At 35.3% G+C, this 20,955-nt stretch overlaps 1 protein-coding gene across 3 annotated transcripts; it reads right to left on the bottom strand.

Annotated features, from left to right (window-relative positions):
• Window positions 1–8,232: 8,232 nt before the first annotated feature.
• LOC128987267 (beta-1,4-glucuronyltransferase 1) lies at window positions 8,233–19,509 on the bottom strand. 3 transcript variants are annotated; one of them, XM_054408025.1, is made up of 6 exons: window positions 19,316–19,509; window positions 16,599–16,900; window positions 15,822–15,955; window positions 10,426–10,927; window positions 9,949–10,096; window positions 8,233–8,990 (listed from the first exon to the last, which is right to left on the bottom strand). In XM_054408025.1, exons 2-6 carry the CDS (start codon window positions 16,859–16,861, stop codon window positions 8,724–8,726), a joined length of 1,314 nt encoding a protein of 437 aa, XP_054264000.1. In that variant the 5' UTR covers window positions 16,862–16,900; window positions 19,316–19,509; the 3' UTR covers window positions 8,233–8,723. The 3 variants fall into 3 exon arrangements, with proteins under 3 accessions (XP_054264000.1, XP_054264001.1, XP_054263999.1); XM_054408026.1 differs by having other exon boundaries at window positions 19,397–19,509; XM_054408024.1 differs by lacking the exon at window positions 19,316–19,509 and adding an exon at window positions 17,619–17,721 and having other exon boundaries at window positions 8,724–8,990.
• Window positions 19,510–20,955: the final 1,446 nt, after the last annotated feature.

Below are 20,955 nucleotides of genomic sequence, written 5' to 3'. Positions count from 1 at the left end.
AGTTCTTAGCCGATTTAAAATATATTTATGTTAATTTTTTCATTAGTTATTTTTGTAGGCTTGTATTGTTTTAATTTTTTGGTAATAGTAGAATTTTAAGTAGGAAGTGACTAGTAAATACTTCAAAATAGCTTTTTCATAAGCATAATACCAATACACATGAAAATGAATTTTTAGAAAAAAATAAAAACGATATTCATAAATTTGAATCAAAGGAGTAAGGAACCTTCTTCAGTTAAAAAAAAACAAACTTAACTAAGTAATTTGAGAGAACTTAAACATCTGCAAGCGCTTCTCGCGATGCTGTTCAATTGCGCAACATAGCTACTGAAGCCCGAGCTAAGATTTCCGAGCTGTGGTAGAGCACCCTTAAGAAGAATTTTGGAAAGCTTTTGAGAAGTGAAAAACCCTAGTCTCTGTATTATTGCATATGACCATCAAAATGGTTATCAACTTGGCTATAGTATAAATATTTAGATATCTGTTTACTGTTCCATCTCACTTAAGTGGTTTTGACTTGACCAATTAAGCTGTTTTTGCTCATCCCATTCTGATATTTTGAACATAAAGGTACAATGACTTATTTTCTCGGTCCTCTGATAATGCTTCTTATATTTCAGCTTGATTGGTCTTGCAGGTTTATCTTATTAATCAATATATCTAAAATTATTAGTTTTTCTTTTCCGAATCCGGCTCTTCTACTCGACCGATTTTCATAATAATTCTTAAATTAAAGGTGCGCATGCACAGATTTGCTATCAAGCATCGACATTCATTTATCTGACGTATTACTTGACCAAAAACATAAATTCGATTTTTAAAAAATTCTTACTTCAATTAAAGATGTATCATCAGTTCTAATTACATTATCTTATATGTTTTGGTCTAAGAACCTTCTGTGAAATACCAGCTTTCATTTGAGCTTTGGATTTTTAAGATCAGACGCAGGCATATCTGCAATCAATGATACGTAACTACATTTTTATTTTAGTTATTTTATATGTCTTGGTCTTAAAATACTCCTAAATATAAAAGCTTTAATTTGAAATAATGATTGTTTGAATCAGTTATGGCCAAAACTATATAAATTTGATTATTCCTCCAATATGGAATTTAATTTTAGATATATTTACTCAATTCTAATTACGTTATCCATTATGTTTTGATCTAAGAACCTCCAGTGAAATGCCAGCTTTCATTTGAGTTATTGATTATTAAGATTGTACCATAGATAAAACATACTCCCTTGTGTTGCTTAGTCTATGATTGTACGTACCTAAAGCACGCTGCTGAATCACAAAAAAACCCAAAATACTCCAAAAATGGAGTTATTCACTATCGATTGATAGTTAAATGATTTTGCTCGAAACATCAACAATAACTGTTGATTTTGCCTAGTGTGAAATTATAAATCATGCCAGTGTAACAATGTGTTGAATGATTTCAAATATCAATTGTATTAATTATTCAGACTTTAATAAATAACTTAACAATTTCCTGATAAAATTCATTTTATAAATCAACTGGAACCAGCCTTCCAAAAGTATATGTTTTGTGAATCTGCCACTTTACTAAAATACGAGGGTTGTTTTTTAAGTAAGGGCCGTTTTTATTTTAACAAAAAGATACAAATAATTTTGTAAAATAATTTATATTTTCAGATTCTACACACTTTTACCTATTTTTCTATATAATTGCCTTGTTTATTTAAGAGGCGGCAGGAGTCAGGTTGAAAATCGTCAATCTGCGACTCCTGCATTTGTACGGTCCGCAACCCGCACGGCTAGTTTCTGACCTTGAGCCTATTGATCGTAACTTCCATGGTTAGAGCAGTGTTGAAAAATGGACAGTTCGTACATTTCTAAATGGTGCAATACTGTGGCCGACGCGACGGGTCGAATGAATCTGTCTTTTTACACAAACAAACATTCGGCCTGCAATGCTACGCTAATTTTTAACGTACAAATTTAATTTATACGTTTTAAAATTTTATTTTTTAGTTTTAAAATGTATGTAGTGCGTGCGAGAAGCCGGTAATTATTACTATATTATTTTGGTAAAACTGAATTAAATTTGAAATTTTACGTTTATGCAAATATGCAATTAATTTCATAGCTTTATTTATTTATTTATTCATTACTTTATTTATTTCATAAATGAGATACCATAACTAATTGTTGTTTTTTCAATATATGTTTTATTACATTACGTTAAAAGTTCTTCTATGGAATTGAGTTTTCATTTACAATCAATTTATATAACTGAGTTTAAATAATTTGATGGAAATGGGTATGGTCAATTCAATACTCATGTTTTCCTTTAGAAAACTATTTATTTCGGCTTTACAATGTAGTTGATGTTAATGAGTCTTTAAAAAAAATCAAAACAAACATGTATTAAAAATAATTATATGTACAAAAATGAATGATCATTTTACAAGCTATGATGACATTTAACCATCGCTTTTGTTTGTCTTCTTAGATGCTTTTTGCTTTTCCTGGGCATTAACAATATACGACGGATTTCGGATTTCCATTGATCTGCAATGGCGGGGATCAATTAATTCAGGTAGAATGCAATTGAGATAAAATCTCTCTAACTTAGGGACCATGTTATTTTGCCAGAACTCATCATCTCGTTCGATTTTTTCCATTTTTATTCCTTTAGTTGTCCACAGTACAAACTGGCAATAACGTCGTTTTGTAATGCTCAACTGGCCTTGCATTTGGTAGTAAAAGTCATGCCCCTTATTTATTTCACCAATCGTTCCATCCTTTTCCTTTTTCCAAAATGTACATTTTCTGGAGATGACTGCTTCATCCGGTGTCAGGTTTTTGCATGAAGATGGGCATTTGATCTCAATCAAGCCATCATCGTCGATTAACCCATCAGGAGATGCCCCTAAAAAAGGTTTTTCGTCGTTGATAAACAAGCCGCATGGTTGTATTGTTTTCTGTAATAAAGAAGCAGCTTCTTCTCTGGCCACCGGTTCATTTTGGCGGCCGTAGGCCATTGACTCACAGTCAAAAGTAGAGTATAATAATTGCTTTACCAACGAACCACAACCGGTCGTTGGTTTCATTTTACATACACGCCCAAAATTAGAGGCGGTCAATAGGTTACGGCGTATTTCGAGCCACTCTCCACTGTCACTTTGTTCGACGGTGGCTCGCTCGATTCGAATTCTTTCCTCTTTTGATCGTTGAAGTTTTTTTAGAAATTCTTCGGTTTCCATTTTCATTGTTTCCTCGTCGATGTCCGGCTTTTGGGCTGCTACGCCATAATCCGCATCGCTGTTAGAGCTCACCTGAAACAATGTCTTTCTTGATTTTTTCTGTCCCTGTCCTTTCTCAACCTTTCTTTTTCTTTTCAAACCTGTACTTTTGGTATAATATCCAGGGCTAGCTTTGTACATGTGCTTGTGGAGTACGTAGTGGGTGTTTCCTGTATTATGTTGAAGAACTGCCGCTGAACACCGTCCTTGGTACGATCCTCTCATGGCGAAGTTCACCCGTTTTCCTCCTATGTACTTAGCCACGATCGAATTGTAGTGCTCAACTGCATTAGAGGTTACATCCGTGATCAAACTCCGTGAATGGCGGCTCAGGTCACGAATAACATCACAGATTAAATTATACAATCCAGCGGACACTAACTGTGGAACAAAATTTCCTTCACTATTTACATCTTGCGCTTCCTTTGTACAAAAGTATCCCCTTTCTCTACAATGCTCATGCTGTCCAAATACATGACTGGGTACATTCAAAATATCCAGCCTCAGCTGTTTAATCTTTTCTACGTTTGGCAAATCTTGTTTCTTCCTGTATTCCTGGGCTTTTTGGACAGCCATTCTACAACGGAAAACGTTTTCACCAAATTTTTTCCTCATAAGGATACTGTTTTTGTTTTTGTTCGATGTAACTGCAATTTGCCTTAGCTTGTTGGAGAAGTTTCGCAGCAAATGGTTCTTACATTCTATTTTTTCAACAGTAATACTTTTATATGGTCTGCTCTCTCTAATCCTTTTGTATACGCTACTGTCGCCGTCTGCGATAAGACGAGCGTATCTCACTCCATACATCTCTTCACTACGTTGAAAGCCGTCTGCGATGATGGCAGGTTCCATACTAGAAGAGCTCTGGGTTGACTCCCAGTTTTTGTAGCAGGTATGCTCTGTTGGCTCCTTTCCTAAAGATGCAGCTCGGGAGCATGGAGTGCAATATTTATTCTTCACTCCCATGTACAGCACCTTTTTTGTATTGTGGCCGACAATAGCCGCCTGTAAATAAAAACCCAAAAACCTTAGTAGTACACATTACATACACGCGTTAGTTGCCAATTTTTTATAATAGAGAATTATTTTCTTTTGAGAACAGATAAATACCCTCGTAGCAATAAACCTGTCACACCCAATTTGATGTGATGGAGTGAAAGGTGATTATTCGCAAGCCCATGTAGCACAGATGGTTGGGCCAACGTTGGTAAATTGTGGAGCCACACAGTTGGCCAACGGTAGAAATGCCATCACTTTGAACTGTTTTCCAACCAACCATTCTCCAACAATGGCCCAACCATCCGAAAATACTGATGGCCAGGGACGTAACTAGGCTATTCAGTACCCGGGGCAAACACCTATTTTGGCGCCCCCCCTTCAATTGGACTGAACCCAATTCCTTACAAATCTTCTTAAAAAATGTGTGGTGTGTCCATCGGTGCAATACATTAATACAACAGTATTTAGATCTTAAAATGCTTAACCCCAAGTTCAAAGTATTAAGGCCTAGATACTGTATAGGTGGTAAATAATTGAATGCAATATGGTTCGTATTTTCAAAGACAAATATTTTATTTGAAAACGAAATGATTCACGAAAATAATATTGCTAGTAACTAATAATATTACTAGTATTGCTAGTGTTGTGTTTGTAGTATGTGTGTGTGTGTGTGTGCGTGGTGACTGGTGTGAGGGATGGTGTGTGGAGGGGTAGGTGGGTTTCGGGAGGGGTGTGTAAGTGTTTTGACGCCGCGCCGGCGCCGTCCTAGTGACTCATCGACGACAGAGTACAGACAGATAACGCAGTATGCTTATCCTCATTCTCGCACCGTACAAGTTCATACGTACCGTTATGATTCGTAAACAGTAAAATAACAGTTATATAGCATTTATCATTCACCCCCCCCCCCCTAGTTACGTCCCTGCTGATGGCTAACTAACCATAACAAAACTGATATCCAACCAACCGTTTAATTTAACACAAAATAATAAAAGATTTTGTATGAAAAGCTTACGGTAATTATTAGTTGAGTAAATTGATTAAATATTTCGTAAAAAATTTCTAAAAAAACTAGCACAACATTTGTTTGCCCAGACGGGGGGTCAAACCTACTTACCACTCCTGACAATGACGAGTAATTAGATCTGTAGGACCTTTTGCACCAGCTGCCATCAGCAACGACAGTGAGAAGCGGCGTGCCATCTTCGTCAACCTCTCCATTTTCTACTGCGTGTCTTGCTTCTTCCTGTGCTGCTTCTTTCATTTCACACTCAGCTGTAGCTACCAACTCCGAGATTACCTAAAAGGTAGTTATATAATTAAATATAAACTATTGTACATATATAAAAAAAAAAAATAATAACTACAACTTAGTAACGGTCTCCAATATACGACGTTATTGTAGCAAATGGCAAATCTTGAATAATAATAATAATTTTACATCAAATAAAGTTAATAATAGTGATAAACAAACAGCCGTGAAATGAATTATATGATTAATGGATAAAGGATTGGTTAAACTTTTTAACTTACGTTATATCCAAAGCAAATAAGTGGACATACAGTAAATGTTTCCCTAAAATAATTTATATTTACCTTGTCCTCTATTTTCTTAAAGGTTTTGTTGCTCATCGGGGGAATGTCCATTGTGGAAAAAACTTCCTCTAATTGAGCATGGCCCCCACCTGTTGCCATAGTTCCACTAACAGCACTTGTATTTACATCCATCAAATCATTTTTCTTTGTTTCTGACCAAATAACCTTTGTTATGTTGCACATGGAACATTTAAATACAAAACCACTCTTCAGTCCAACTCTCTTTTCCCGCAAAAATGTCAAATCTTTGAAACTACAACCTGTAGGACTATGATTATCTAATTCTTTCACTTGATCGAAAATATCTTTAATTGTCACTATTCTACGACCACACAGCATTGAGACGTGAGAAGTTTCTGTTGCGTCTTTCTCCCCATCGTGACTTGGTTCTTTCCTGAAAATACAAGAGATATGATGGTACAATGCTAATGCGTCAAACGTCAAACTGACAAAAAATATATGTTTTTTTTAAGTTTGGACAGTAAATACCTACTACAAATTATTGTAGGCCTCATTTAAAAGTCCCTCTTAAGTCACAGTGAAGTTAATTGAATTGCACATAATTATTTTTTTGAATTACAGTACTAATACCACAATAAGTCTCCTATATAGTATCCAGGCATATTCTAAAATCAAGACTAAATATTATGCATACTTACTTCTTATCATCAAAGTATTTTTTTAAATAGGAAGGCAGCTTCCGCTTTTTCGTCCTCGACGGGAACTTCTTCAGATGACCCATCACGGTTTGATAGAAACAACTCAATAATACTGACACTGCCAAAATTGTTGATCTTCCGATGTAGACTTTGCTAAGTGTGGGTTTATACTAAAATTTGTATTTTGCGCGCCTTTTCTTTCACATCGACGCTAGTGCTATCTGTGTGGAGAACGCTGAACTGTTACGCCGCCCCGCGCTGCGCGTGAGGGGGTTGCAGTTGTAGAGTTATTTTAAAACAACGAAAAACATTGAAACCAATTCACTTTTCAAGAAAACTAAAAAGTAGTTTTAAGACTGAATATATAAGGTTACTTGTAAGCCAAATTTCACAATTTTACGATAACGTTTACCTACTGTAACATTGAACTAGTTCTGTCAAATCCTTATGGAAAATAATATTTTTTATTTCAACAAAAACAAATTAAAAAAAAAATTTTTTTAAATGTTTTTGCATGCTACACGTAGGTTAAGTTATGCTTTTTAATACTACTTTTTGATCCATGCCAAATACGCAATCGTTTAATTGCAGTTAAGTGAAAAGTAAATTAGTCCCATGTTAAATAGCAGGCCCTGCCAGTAGCGTGGTGGTTGACTCCTGCCGCCTCTTAAGCACTTGTCACAACGTACAACTAAGTTTTTAATTCCCTCTTCAAAGAATTCGGCCGCCTGCTCCGACAGCCAAGAGTTCACGGCCGCTTTCACTTCATTGTCGTCATTGAAGCGCTGCCCGCCAAGATGGTGTTTCAGGTACCGGAAAAGGTGAAAATCGCTAGGAGCAAGGTCGGGGCTGTATGGTGCATGGTCCAAAACTTCCCAGCCAAAAGAATCAATCAAATCCCGAGTCTTTTGAGAGTTGTGAGGCCTAGCGTTATCGTGCAGAAGCAAAACTCCTTTTGTCAGCATGCCGCGCCGTTTGTTTTGAATTGCTCTGCGGAGCTTCTTTAGAGTTGCACAGTAGGCATCTGAGTTGATCGTCGTTCCTCGTGGCATAAAGTCCACTAGCAAAACACCGCGCCGGTCCCAGAACACAGTTGCCATAATCTTGCGCTTTGACAGAGTCTGTTTGGCTTTGACATTGACGGGTGAGGTTGTGTGTCGCCATTCCATTGATTGTCGCTTGCTTTCGGGAGTGATATGAGATACACACGTTTCATCTCCAGTGACAATTTGACTCAACATGTCATCCCCTTCTTCGTCGTAACGAGTCAAAAAGTCCAATGAAGTGGCAAATCTCTTCACTTTGTGGTCCTCTGTGAGGAGTCTGGGTACCCACCGAGAACACAATTTCTTAAAGTTTAGCTTTTCAGACACAATTTTGTACAAAACAGATCTTGAAACTAGTGGGAATTGCAAAGAAAGAGTGGAAATTGTGAATCTTCTGTCCTCACGAACCTTTGTTTCGACTGCAGCCACCAAATCATCAGTGATCACAGAGGGCCGGCCTGAGCGTTCTTCGTCATGGACGTTTTGACGGCCTTTTTTGAACTCCCTAACCCATTGTCGAACTTTACCTTCACTCATTGCATTCAAGCCATAAACTTCTGTTAACTGACGATGAATTTCTGCAGCTGATAGGCTTCTTGCGGTCAAAAAACGTATCACTGACCGTATCTCACACGCGGCGGGCGATTCAATAATCGTAAACATTATAAAGTAGCACAGCAATGCGTACACGTCAGCTACAAAGCTGCAAATGGCATCAGTGTGAACCGGGAGGATGCCGGCAAGTGGCGCGGTGGATTGTTGCGGCATCCGCGCGAACTACGGGACTATACACGCAACCGGCCCTTACTTAGAAAACAACCCTCGTACATAACAAATAAATTCCTTATTCAAATAAACAAGCTCCTTACATAGGATCATACCTAACTTATATCTCATTATTCACACTCCCACTTATAAAAGGTAACAATACATTAAAGCTACTTAACATATACTACCACAGCCTAATTTACATATAATTGGTCTTGATGTATCAACCAACCAATTAACCTTAGGTGCTAGTACTGAGTATTATTGTTGCACCCTGTATTATTGATTTACAATATCCAGTCTTGTTTATCACTTTTATCTGACTTGGTTACAACCATTAAGTACGTAAACATCAAACGACACAAATATAGTTCTTACAATTTATTGTTTGTTTTGAGCCGGATTGACAATCCTCAACGGAATCACTTTCTTGGAAGGGTTGTCGGGTGATTGTTGGACCATGTGTAATGGATCCTTGTGGTACCTCGCAAACACTTCTCTCTTGAAGACGTCGAACTTCCTGCGGTTGGAGCTGTTCTGCTTCTCCCGCCATGAAGGTCGGCCCTTGCGCGTCTGTAGTCCCCAATGACAGGTGAAGACTGGAGAGAGCACTTGGAACTGGTAGCCTGCCACGTACATCTCGTACACCTGTTCATCAGCTTACATCATTAATGGTTCGAAAGTGGTTTAGTAGTTAGTCATCAATGGGCTAATAAATAAATGGTCCTGGTAAAAGCAACAATTGATCTTGCTTATAAAGCTAAATAATGCATCTCATTATTTTCTACATTAAAATTTGGGTTAAAATACACCCAGTTGTCTACCCCTCTCAATTGGATCCTTAATCACATATTAAAAAATAATATTGATTCGTCATTTTTTTCCCACAGGATTAGTTATATTTTCGTTGTTGTTCGACTGCATAATGTTCTTGCCATCATGAAGTAATAGCAATCCCTATCAAAAGTAATTTTCAAACAAGAAAGACATTTTACAGCTTGCCTATATAGATTTCTCAAAGGGTGGAAAAATTTACCCTAGGCTAAGAAAATAATAAATGGAGTTTTATCAGATGGCATCATTGATGCTAAAATAAAAAACGTCTTACCCCCACTATTATTTTTGTTGAATAAAGACCTCTCTAATTTATTCTGTAATATATGTTGAGCTCAGAACGTGGAGATCACTAAGAAACAAACTTGTATATGAAAGAAACAGTTACGCTTCACCATTAATCATGCTCTAAAACAATGGAAAACATCAATATCTCTAAAATTTATACACTTTCACAGTCATATCAAGTTAACTAGAAAATACTTCAATGATAGTTGACGATGTATGATCGTAAAAGGTTGTGCAAAGAACTGTTGATATCAATTGAACATTTAATAAATCCCAGGAAAGACAATGCTAATCTCATTCTTCTACTGTATTGGATATGATGGTTAAGGATGTTCATTGTTCTTCACCATGTTATCTCAAAATAAGGTTGAATATTAATACTTTTGAAGCCGGTCTATTTTATGTACTAGTATAAGTGGTGTAGGCCTAACATTTTAAAGTTTAAACATCAACGAGTAGAGAAATTGTTATATCATTAACTTACCTGAGTGTTCCGTGTAAACCCGTAGCCCAAGAATCGCTCATCGTGAGATGGAACTGTGTCTTGTGCCACATAAAATGGTTCGTACAGAAACTCAAAATTAGTCACGTTATGGCTGACATGCACCTGATCATTCAAGTCATCTTCCCACCTGGAAATCACCCAACAAACTACAATTGTGTGGACTAAAACTTTTTTAAGTACTGGTTAGTTTTTCCTAATAAAAAAGTACATGTACCTTACTCAATAACCTATAGTTGTAGTTTATTTAAGTTATGTCAATTTGGTAACCTTCATCAATAGACTCCTGACAAGCAATGTCACTCACTGTCTTTCTCATCCAAATTCATGCAACATATGTGTCAATCAAAAGTGGAAGATTAAATAAACAACTTGTGTCACTTTCTTTTAAAACCATTAAGAAAAAAAAGAAAAAAAATGTTTATTTACAACTTATTCTTGAATAAGGCCTCGAATTACCTCGAGAAGTTTGTAGCAAACTGGTTGTAAATGAAGACTTTGTGGTGGAACGGTTGAGCCAAAGCTTTGTTAGCCAACCGGATCAGATCACTCTTGTTCCTCGGGAAGCGAACTCTCTCGTCGAGTTCGTAAGTGGGTATCACATAAGCACAGTTGCCAGTGCAGTGAGCAGTGCTGAGAAAAGAGTCCAAGCTTTCTGCTAAATGAGCGCTTGGGATGATATCGATATCTGTGAGAAACACGTAGAGAGTTTGGCAGTTTTTCCTCGCCAAGTTTCTCATGTGGTTTTGTGGGTAAGGATTTCTCTGTCGCCACCGCACAACGTCTGTTGGCCTCTTGCGGAGAAGTTGGTTGAGAGCACCTTCGGGCTGCAAACAGTCCAAGTGTTCTGACCTCTCGGCCGTCACTTGTGACTTGGGAAGTTTGTCTTTTGGAAAAATCAGATGAAAACTGACTCGCTCCTTGACCGGTTTGTAGCATCGTCTTAGGAAATTTACATAACCTGAAAAATATCTTGGTTACAAACATTGACGCTGGTTAAATGGAAAATCAGACTAAATTGTTGGACACATTTGAATTTTTAAAAGATTTATTGCACTGTAGTTATTTTGATGAAATCGTTATCAATGGGAAAAACACAATTTTGTTTAAAATATTGATTGAATTTAACTGACAAGTTTCATAAAGAGTAAAATTATTTGTAGTGACAGCGGACCAATTTAATGGTAAAACAAACATTTGTGCTAATTTCTTCGACAAAGTAAATAATATAAAATTGGACTGAGTGGTCATGAACAACCACATTACAGGAGATGATTATTTGAAAGTAATGTTTCAAAGCATTTTGTAGCAAACCAAATAAAAAAATAAACACAATTAAAAAAATGATCATTTGCACCTATTTTAAAGTTTGATTTTTTAGTTTCAAGGCAATATAGAAATGATTTTCCATAATCTATATAAATAAAATTAGAGTTTTGTCTGTACATTGCTCAGAATTATATATTTTTAGGTTATTTTTATGTTTTGTACATTAAAGAGGCAGAAACAAGTCTTATCTCTATTTCTGTCTGTCTGTCTGTAACACTCAAGATGGCATTTTACACAATCTTCTCCATGAAAACGAGAGTACTGTACCTATCAAGATCAAAGTCATTTTCATGTATTCACTGGATTTGCGAGAGTGTCTTTACCTATTTAAATATGGCCTCACTACTTTGTAAATAAAATTACGGACGTTCAAAAATTCAGTTTTGTGCGATTTTTGTCAAATTTTTTATCAAATAATCATCTATGAAATAACGAACAGCTGTTCGGATCAAGATTATTTTTTTCTAGCTGTTACTGATATGTTTACAAATACCACAACCATTTCCGATCACGTTTTGAAAGAAAATCCCAACCAAGTGAGATTAAAACGTTTTTCCTACATAATGCTAGGAATGATATGAATGATATGATATTAATCGCAAGTGCAATATTATAGTGTAACCGTTAATGAAATTAAATGACTAGGCATCATCCAGGTCAGGAACCAGATGAAATTCTCTGTGTGCAAAATTGTTCTTGAGTTTTGATAACCAGAAAAAAGACCTTGAATCAGTGTTGTATAGGGCTGGGACACTTAAAGATCGTCGCCAATAGCTTACGAACAAGGTTTCCACTCATTGACGCGCTTCAATGGCGACTGTGTAAAATGTAAAGTAAAAAAATCACAACTGCAGTGGGTGATTGTAACAGAGGTTTACGGATGATGCCAAACTCGCTTTTCCAATGGGTCACTTTCTGTTTCTACTCACCGTGTGATGCAATCGCTGGACCATACAGCGTAGGTACCTAGGCCATGTATTCTATGGAAAAGTACCAGTATCAAAGATTGTCGTTAAAAAGGTTGTTATTAATATTTATTAATAACAATCTTTTTAACGACAATCCTTGATACTGGTACTTTTCCATAGAATACATGGCCTAGGTACCTACTTAAGAAATAAAATTATAAATGTCCAAAAACCCAACATTGTGTGATTTTTGTCACATTCGACTGACTACTATTAGATCCCCGTGCGTATAACGGGCACACAGCTAGTTTACAATACAATCAGAATGAGACTGGATTTAGTACAATACCATATGGTATATGAGTTGAGTAGTTACTGATAATTTTAGGTAAAACTGCCCACATGAAGGAACTAAGACAGTGTGTTAAATTTATGATCTTATAAAAGAAGGATCTATTGTTTTTTAAGTAAATACTTTGTTTAGTTTGCTCAGTTTTCATTTATAGTCAAAATTCTATAGTTTTAATTTTTCCATTTTCCAGTAAAGTTTTGTTCATAGCTTTATACTAGATCAGGCCAATTCTGCTGTGTAGTATGAATAAGATGTAACCAGGCTGGAGACTTGATGGTGGCTGGGTCAAGCAAAAATAATAATAATGAGGTAGATTAGGGAGAGTTGTAAACATTTCAGTACCGGTAAAAAGTATTACTTCAAAAAATTGGTTAATACCATTAGTGAGACATTATTATTGAGTGAGCCAGGTGAATCAGGTTAGATGGATCATCCAACAGCTGAGAGGAGATAAGAAGACCAAGAGATGTAACTAAGGCTTCAATTTAAATTTTTATGGCGTCATAAATCACACTGTTGTAGAAAAAAATCATACTTAGTTTCTACACAAAATTTATTAAGATTATGAAAGACCTATGGTTTATTTTTATTTACAAATATAGCTTACATTGAGGGCCCAAAAGTACGAGTATTTTCCTAGAGAACCCCTGCATTGTTGGCGCTGCCACTTAATTTTATTATATAAGACTGACTAGAAATAATTACTGTGGTTTGAAGTTGTATTGTTGTATTATTACCATGGGATGATGCAATGATAAAGTAGCTCTGGTGCCTTGAGTGTAAAAAAACGTCCACTTCTAAGGACGTGTTACACTAAGGAATTCCCATCCGTTAGGTCTCCTCTACGTTTTCAAATGCTCGAGTAGTTTAAAACGAGACATTTAAGAGCAGTAGTCTTCAGTGTCAACCGTTTGGGATTATTCATAATACATGGAGCTAAAAATCCCTCTTCTAAAATCTCGATGTTAGGATGAATACTTTTTAGCATTTCTAGACTTTTACTCCTAATATAACAGTTGACGAAGCACCAATATCTGTACAAGCAAAGATGTTTAGTTCCCCACGCAAGATCTCTGAAGCACGGGTGAATGTCTCGGACTACAGAAGTTTTCATTCTGTAGCAATGGCATTGTCTATATTCATCGCCGTCATCTCCTGTGGCCATCAGGAAATCTCCGGTTCTGTACAGTTGGTAACGTACAAACTGAGAATGTGAACACTCTTTTGAACACTCCGTCCTATCGATATAAAAACATTTCTTGTTTATCTTATGATTTACATTTTTCAACTGTGCCAGAACTTTTTGCTTATCAGGATAAACATCTAACTTCTTTCCATTTTCTAGTTCCAAACTGGAAATCATTGAGCTTGTATTATCATCAAAATTATTTACATCACTAGCGTATGCACCAGAAAATGATCGATCTGTTCCTAGATCAATTTTTTTGACGGAATTTGAAAGGATTTTAAAAGATGTTGCTTCTTCAGTGTGATTATTTGTTTCTGATTTTGATCTCATATGATTCCTATGAGATTCATCCTCCTCATATGGTGAATCTTGCAGTTCTTTATAGTTGCTGTGGTATTCTTCTGAGAAAACTAACCAAGATTTGTTATATTGCTCGTAATATAAAATAAAGTCATGATAGTAATAGTTTTTTTCTAATAGTACTATTCTGTAAAATAAATGGATAGCAATCCTCAATGCATCCCTCCCAATGTCATATCTCAAAGAAACAAGCCTAATCACATGTAACATATCTTCTAAACCAGAATGAAGTTCCGCCAGATTTTCAGGAATGGTAACCATTGGGCATATTCCAGTTTTGTATGTTTCAAAAACATCGTAGGTAAAATCTTCTTCAACTATATACTCATTTAGCAGAGACACTATTGGTCTTTTTAGCTTATTAATATGCACAGGAAAAGGTATACAATTCGGTAAATCCTTATTGACTTCCATTTTGGTTTTTTCACACAATGTTCCAAGTTAAAAATATGGGACTTGCAGGGATTGGCTTCGGCACCCTGAAAAATCCCAAGAATGTTTTAGGTATAATTTTTGAAAATATGCTCTCAGGGTCTAAATAAAAAACCTAGGCCTACCTACTAATAAACAAAATTATAGAAAAGATACAATTCAGCATCTATAAAGAAAGTTCATAAAAAAAATGTTCCTACTGTATTTGTTTTTCATTAAAAAGTTAACAATTTCATGAAAATTGTGTAAGCAGGGGTTAGTGATTAGAAGAGGCATGGGGGAAGGGGTAGTTTCGTCCCACTTCTTAAGGGATATATTGATTGTATTTTTTAATATTAACTCCAGGCCATGCCTTCTAGGTGGTTTTCACCACACCCTACTTCTAATGATCATTTGACACCACTTAATTCATTTAAGTATTGAGAATTTTCACCAGCTGTAATTTGCCTTTAAACAGTTTACAAGTTTTATTTACTCAAAAGATAAGACCACTAGAACGTTCCACATAAAGGATCTCTCGTTTATAACTTGTAAAACACTAGTATAAAATAAATTGCAATCCATCAAGAGCAACATAATCCTAAAGTACTATACAAAAAAAAATGCAGTGCAATATATTTTACCCGTACCTACGGTCTAAAATTACACTTTTCGACAAAACATGTTAACATTCCAAGTTGAACTACCAAGACAGAGTGGATGTTGGGAAATAAGCGGTGGTCAAAAAGTAACATTTGGCCTGTGTGATGAAAAATAGTTTTTGTCGTACTGTGCCATTATTTAAAAGCAAACTAAATCACAAAAGTATAATTTTGTACAGCGTTTAACTTTATAAATTAACTACCGGTAACAAAATTATTTCTGACTTTTTTTACTATAGTTTTACAAACAGCCAATTCAATATTTGGAAGCAACACAAATTTTTTTAGTTAGAAACATGTACATCTTGGTGTCCTTGACTCCTTTTAATTATTTTTGCTATGGACGTTTTTCAATATATGCATCGCAGGGCTAAAGAAGTTCTGCAAAACGTTGATATTTGACTCCACCGTATTATCGAACATCAAAATATGGATTCAATCGATAACCAAACCAAGTCTAGACAAACCCAAACTTTCCATATGGATTCTAACAATCAATGTTTCAATGGATTCGGATATCAAAGTTTTGCACAACTTCTTTAGCCCTACAAGGCATGTATTGAAAAACAAAAGTTTTTGTTGCAGAAAAAAAAATTCATCCCTATTTTAAACTATATTAATTGACACAAACAAGTAGTACTCACCCTGTAAAAGTCTGTACTCGTGATCGCCAGCCGCGTAGAGAGCTGCGGAGATGGGTCCAGCCCAGTGATGGGAGACTTGGACAAGGGAATGTAACTTCTCTAGAGAACTCTGCGTAGCAATGGTTACCTTGAACCTGTCAGTAGCACTAATGTTAGACAAGAGTATACAATGCAACTAAACTACACATTTGAAACATACACATAACAAAAATGTAATCAATAAAGACATTGTTGATATTCAAAAATAAACACTGCATTCAGCTGAAAAAATTAATGATTTGGAATACAGTTAGATAACATTTAAATTCCACTTTTAGCTGATATATTTCTCATATACATTGGTGACAAATCTTTTGATTGCATTTGGAATTTATTATATGGCATTGGCTCTTTAACTATGTGTACTTGTACTCCCATGCTATAGTGGGGGGGGGGGGGGGGGGGGGGGAGAAAAAAGATTTTGCATGACTGATTTCCCTACACTTGAGCATTTTTGAGTCTGCAGTGCTTATTAAAATGTTAGTCTCGATAAAATGTAATGTTTCTAAATAGGTTAAACCCATAAAAGTGAAATTTGATTCTTAATCAAAACACTGTTCCAACCAGATTGACTTTCTATGCCTTATCCTTTAAGATAACTATTTTTTATTTTAGTTATATTATCACTAACTGATTCATACAATTTGTTCTGTTTGTTATAATTTATTCATCAATTTCCCCAACCTTTAAATCAAGGAACAATCCTAGCAAATATAAAAAATAAATGACTCTCCTTACTTGAGTGAAAGTTCAGTAAACAGGTCTCCGACAAGAACCGAGTCGAACATCTTGAAAAGTCTTGTGGCATCCCAGCGGCCCAGACGAGGGTCCACAGCTAGGAAAGGCGAGGTGGAAGAGTTGCATGGAGGAGAGAGGGGGCAGGGAGCGAGGGGCTCGACGTGGACGGGGGCGGGGGGAGGCCGAGGGACAGAGGGACTAGAGGGACACTCCGAGTGTAGCAGACGAACTGTCAGAAGAATGTTGCATACTGTCAGGACCATCACACTCACTAGGCTCAGGTTCCATAGTCGGCATCCAACCTAGACACAAGGTTTTTTTCTTTAAAATAAAAAGTCAACTACGGACCTGCAGATCTGTGCGGTGATTTAAAGAAGGTTTTGTCATACTGCTGCGAAAATAGCCATTTTTAATACGTGCGTTGAGGGTCTTAAGTAGCCCTTTTACTTAATAGGGAGTAAAAAAGCCTTTTTAGTCCCTAGGGAGTAAAAGTCATATGTTGTAAACTCAAAGTTGTGAACTTTGATGAAATACAATTGCATGTGTCGCAATTATGCATCAATTGATTTCATTGGTTGTAGCTAACTACCTATTTATCTTGAATGTGGTAAGAAAACATCTACAGTAGATAGTATTACAACCTGGATTGTAACAATTTCGGGTCTTAGATTCAGCGATCAATTCTTTTTGAATATTTTAATTTTTTAATTACAAAACAAATTTATCCACTTACAATTAGTAACAGTTACAGTGAGTATTTGTGTTTGCATGACCTAACAATTGTTATCATTGTGATAACATACATAATTTATCCTTCTTATCATTAGCATTTTCCCCCTTTTTTAAATTTCACCAATTACCTAATTTGTAATGCACACTTTGCTTTCAGTGTCTTTTCATTAAAATTACTAACTGTGCCCTAAGAAGGTATATAACTGCATTGCTCACAGAGAAGAATAAGTTGTGTTCGCAATCTCATCCCTTAATCCCTGTAATGTATGAATGTTTGTTATCACCCACCTGAATCATTGGTCCAAAAGGCCGCCTTTTCCTCACTATAACAGCCAAATTCATGAGTGTTTCTACATTATAAGCCCTACAAGAGAGAAGCAGCCATTCTAGTATGTCTGTTGACCAGCTGGTTTACTGTTATTGATTTCCCACCCTAGCTACCCCCCTTGCCCAACCTTCACTGGTTATAATACACCCCACTTATAACCAGGTGTATGATTTTAGTGTGAAATATTATTTTTAGTTTTGCTTGTGGGTATTTTTGAAGGGAAAAGCTAATAGACTAATATAGTAGGTAGGCTGTATTTAAAAAAAATCTAAAATTGGTATTGCATAAAATATGTATTCATTTTTTTTCAATAACTCAATTAAAAGCAAACAAATTAAATTTGTTAGTGCAATCGTTAACTATCTATTAAACCAGACATTCCATCTCCTTATTAAAATTGACGCCAGTTTTTTAATCAAAATAGTCGGACAGATTGTGCTGATATATATACCTTATTCCTGTTGAATAAAAAAATAATTTTAATTTTTAATTCAAATTTTTTTTGTCCTAAGACAAAGACTAGGCACGAGCCCGGAATTGTTTTTCGAATTACATCAGGAATCAGGTTAGACCTAGGGGTTACGGCATTATCACTTAGATAAATTTAATTGGTTATTTGGCGGGATTTGAACCCGGGACTCCAGGAACCGGAGTCCCGCGCCACTACCCACTAGACCAGCTCGCTCCCCCCAACTTGGTCAACAACAACTTGGTTAGCAACAAAAAATACAGTAAAATATAGTTTTTTAGACACAAGCGCATTCTGTGACTGGCTCACACAACTACGTTTTTTATAGAATAAAAAATTGGCGACTGCTGGTCTATATAGCTGGGAAAGTATCCAATAGTAGTCAAAGTACAGTCAATGGTATACATTTGCTTTTTTACACCCAATATTTTCCAATAATTTTTTATTAATAGTTTTTTTAAATTTATTTTTAATTTTTACCATATTGAGGGCAGAAATGTCAGTGTGGGCACTGAACAATTTCAAATATATTTTTGTCTCAGAAGAAAAAAAATAAAAGAAAACAGTAAATGTAAATGGGAGTGTGTTTACGTGAAAAATCAATTTTGAACATTTTAATAAATCAAACAAATCAGCTTAATTTTGTTTCCTCGAGAAAACAATTAAATATTTTACCTATATTTTCACCTTAATTGTTTATACACAGGTTTTATGCAATAAAAACTCAATCATGCATTTTCTAAATTAAACTGAGTTTGATAGAGAATATTCATAACAGTTTCAGTATAAATTTCAATATTAGTGTATTATTGATAAATTTGTTAAATTTGAGAGATATTTCATTAGCTACCTATTGATTGTTCACCACCGTTAAGTAATAAAAACATTTAAAATAATTTAACTAAAACGTTTAGTTAGGGATCAATACAGTCAAATTAATTAACATAAAAACCCACTTCAATAAAAACTTTTTAAAATTATATAAGCCTTTAAAAAATACTGTAAAGAATTTTACCAGGCGGAAATAACTACTAAGCAAATTACTCAGGTATTGTTAATTCATCACCAGTAACCAAACAAAATGTTATCCAACCAACATATATTTATAAATCAAATTGCTAACTTAAAATATTTTGATAAAACCATGATTTTAAGATGCATAAAAACATAATTCATTTACATAATTACCTTCAGTGTCTATATACCATTGTTAAGAACACAATCATTGTTAATTACAATTGCTGACAACTTAACATTCTGACAACTTACACAAGGTTCTTTCACATAGTCACTAAAAACACTAACACTACTGCCATCTAGTAAATGAATGAACAACTGGAATTGAATAGTCTGAACTCTGAACAGTTGAACACTGCACTATACCTAAGCTGATTGTGAATTTGTGCTACTTACTGAACATTGAACCCCCCCCCCCCCTCCTCTCACGGTCACAAATACACGACCTTGAGGCTCCCCTGGCATTGGAAGGGGGAGTTGTTTTTTTAGAGAAGAAGCCAGGTGGGCTGGCCAGGAGATGGGCAAGTTTTGGTTTTATGTAGTCACCAGTGCCTTACAATGTTTAGGGCCAGATCCTCTCTATAGTTAGTTTAGTGTCCGGGATATGTTTTTTGTTTTAGAATTTACTTATTTTGTCGTTCTAATTAAAATTGATAATATGTAATTATTTGGAGGATCATTCACATGTTATTATATTTACCAGTCGTTGTTATTATTATTGATTCATTCTTTGTTTTTGTGAATGAATGTTTACATTTTCTATTAGCTTTTATGTTATTTTGTTGAACAAATATTTTTTTGATCGTATCTATGAAGATGTCATTTTTTAAATCAAATTATCTGATTGTTTTAATTTCTATTTTTCTATTTTTGTTTTTTTTCCTATTTTCTTTTTTTTATTTTGTTGTAATTTCTAATTTCTGTAAATGGATTAGTAAATTTAGTAAAGCGTAAAGTTGAAGCCAAGCTTCACTAAAACCTTTGATTTCCAATCTATCAAAACATATGATTCTGCCAATCCTAAACATTAATTTTCCTTTCCAAACAATATTGTACATTATCTGTCCCAAACAAGCTTTTTTCTCACCCAAACAAACAAAATTCCCATTTAGCACAACAATGGCAATGTATGTTTCTTTTGTTTAAACAACTGACATTTAAATAAATAGTAAATCTACACTATAACAACTTTACGGACAGCTACAAAACAATGGAATAATATAGAAGCTCTTGTATTTTATTTTATTTTTATAAAAAGCTTTGTGTAATTATTTGCATCCTGATGAAAAGTATTGTTCACCACTTGTCATGAAGTAGATCCTCATGTCCTTATGTAGATCCTCCCATGTCTTTTCCACGCTTGGCTTCACCTCGCTCATGTTCATAAACCACTATCTTGCCCAAAATCACTTTTGGGACTATTAAATAAAAATACCAAAACTTCAGCCAAATTTGAAAGTCAGGTAGGTAATTATGATTGTTCATATTTTGATGTTTGTTAATTTTACTCAGACATCAATACGGATTGGAGATGGACGAATGTATTAATGAAATACGTTACTACAGTATATTATTACATATGCTATCTGAATTTTGAGCCATACACGCTATTTTAAGCCTCTGTTTCCAGTTAAGTGTTTAGATGTGCATGCCTGGATACTGGACCCAGCTGTTCCTGATCATGGGCTTTAAATAAATGATCCTGGCTAACGGTACAGCTGATCTTAGTCACTAACAAAGCTACACAGATCATCTCACACCATTCTACACTGATCATTCACTCATATTTGGGTTAAAATACGCATCTAGGT

The sequence above is a fragment of the Macrosteles quadrilineatus genome, unplaced genomic scaffold, assembly GCF_028750875.1.
Source record: "Macrosteles quadrilineatus isolate MER2022 unplaced genomic scaffold, UCM_ALF_1.0 Scaffold_2__2_contigs__length_208266976, whole genome shotgun sequence".
NCBI lineage: Eukaryota > Metazoa > Arthropoda > Insecta > Hemiptera > Cicadellidae > Macrosteles > Macrosteles quadrilineatus.
Note: the sequence above shows the minus strand (reverse complement) of the source record. Positions and strands in the feature narration are given on the sequence as shown.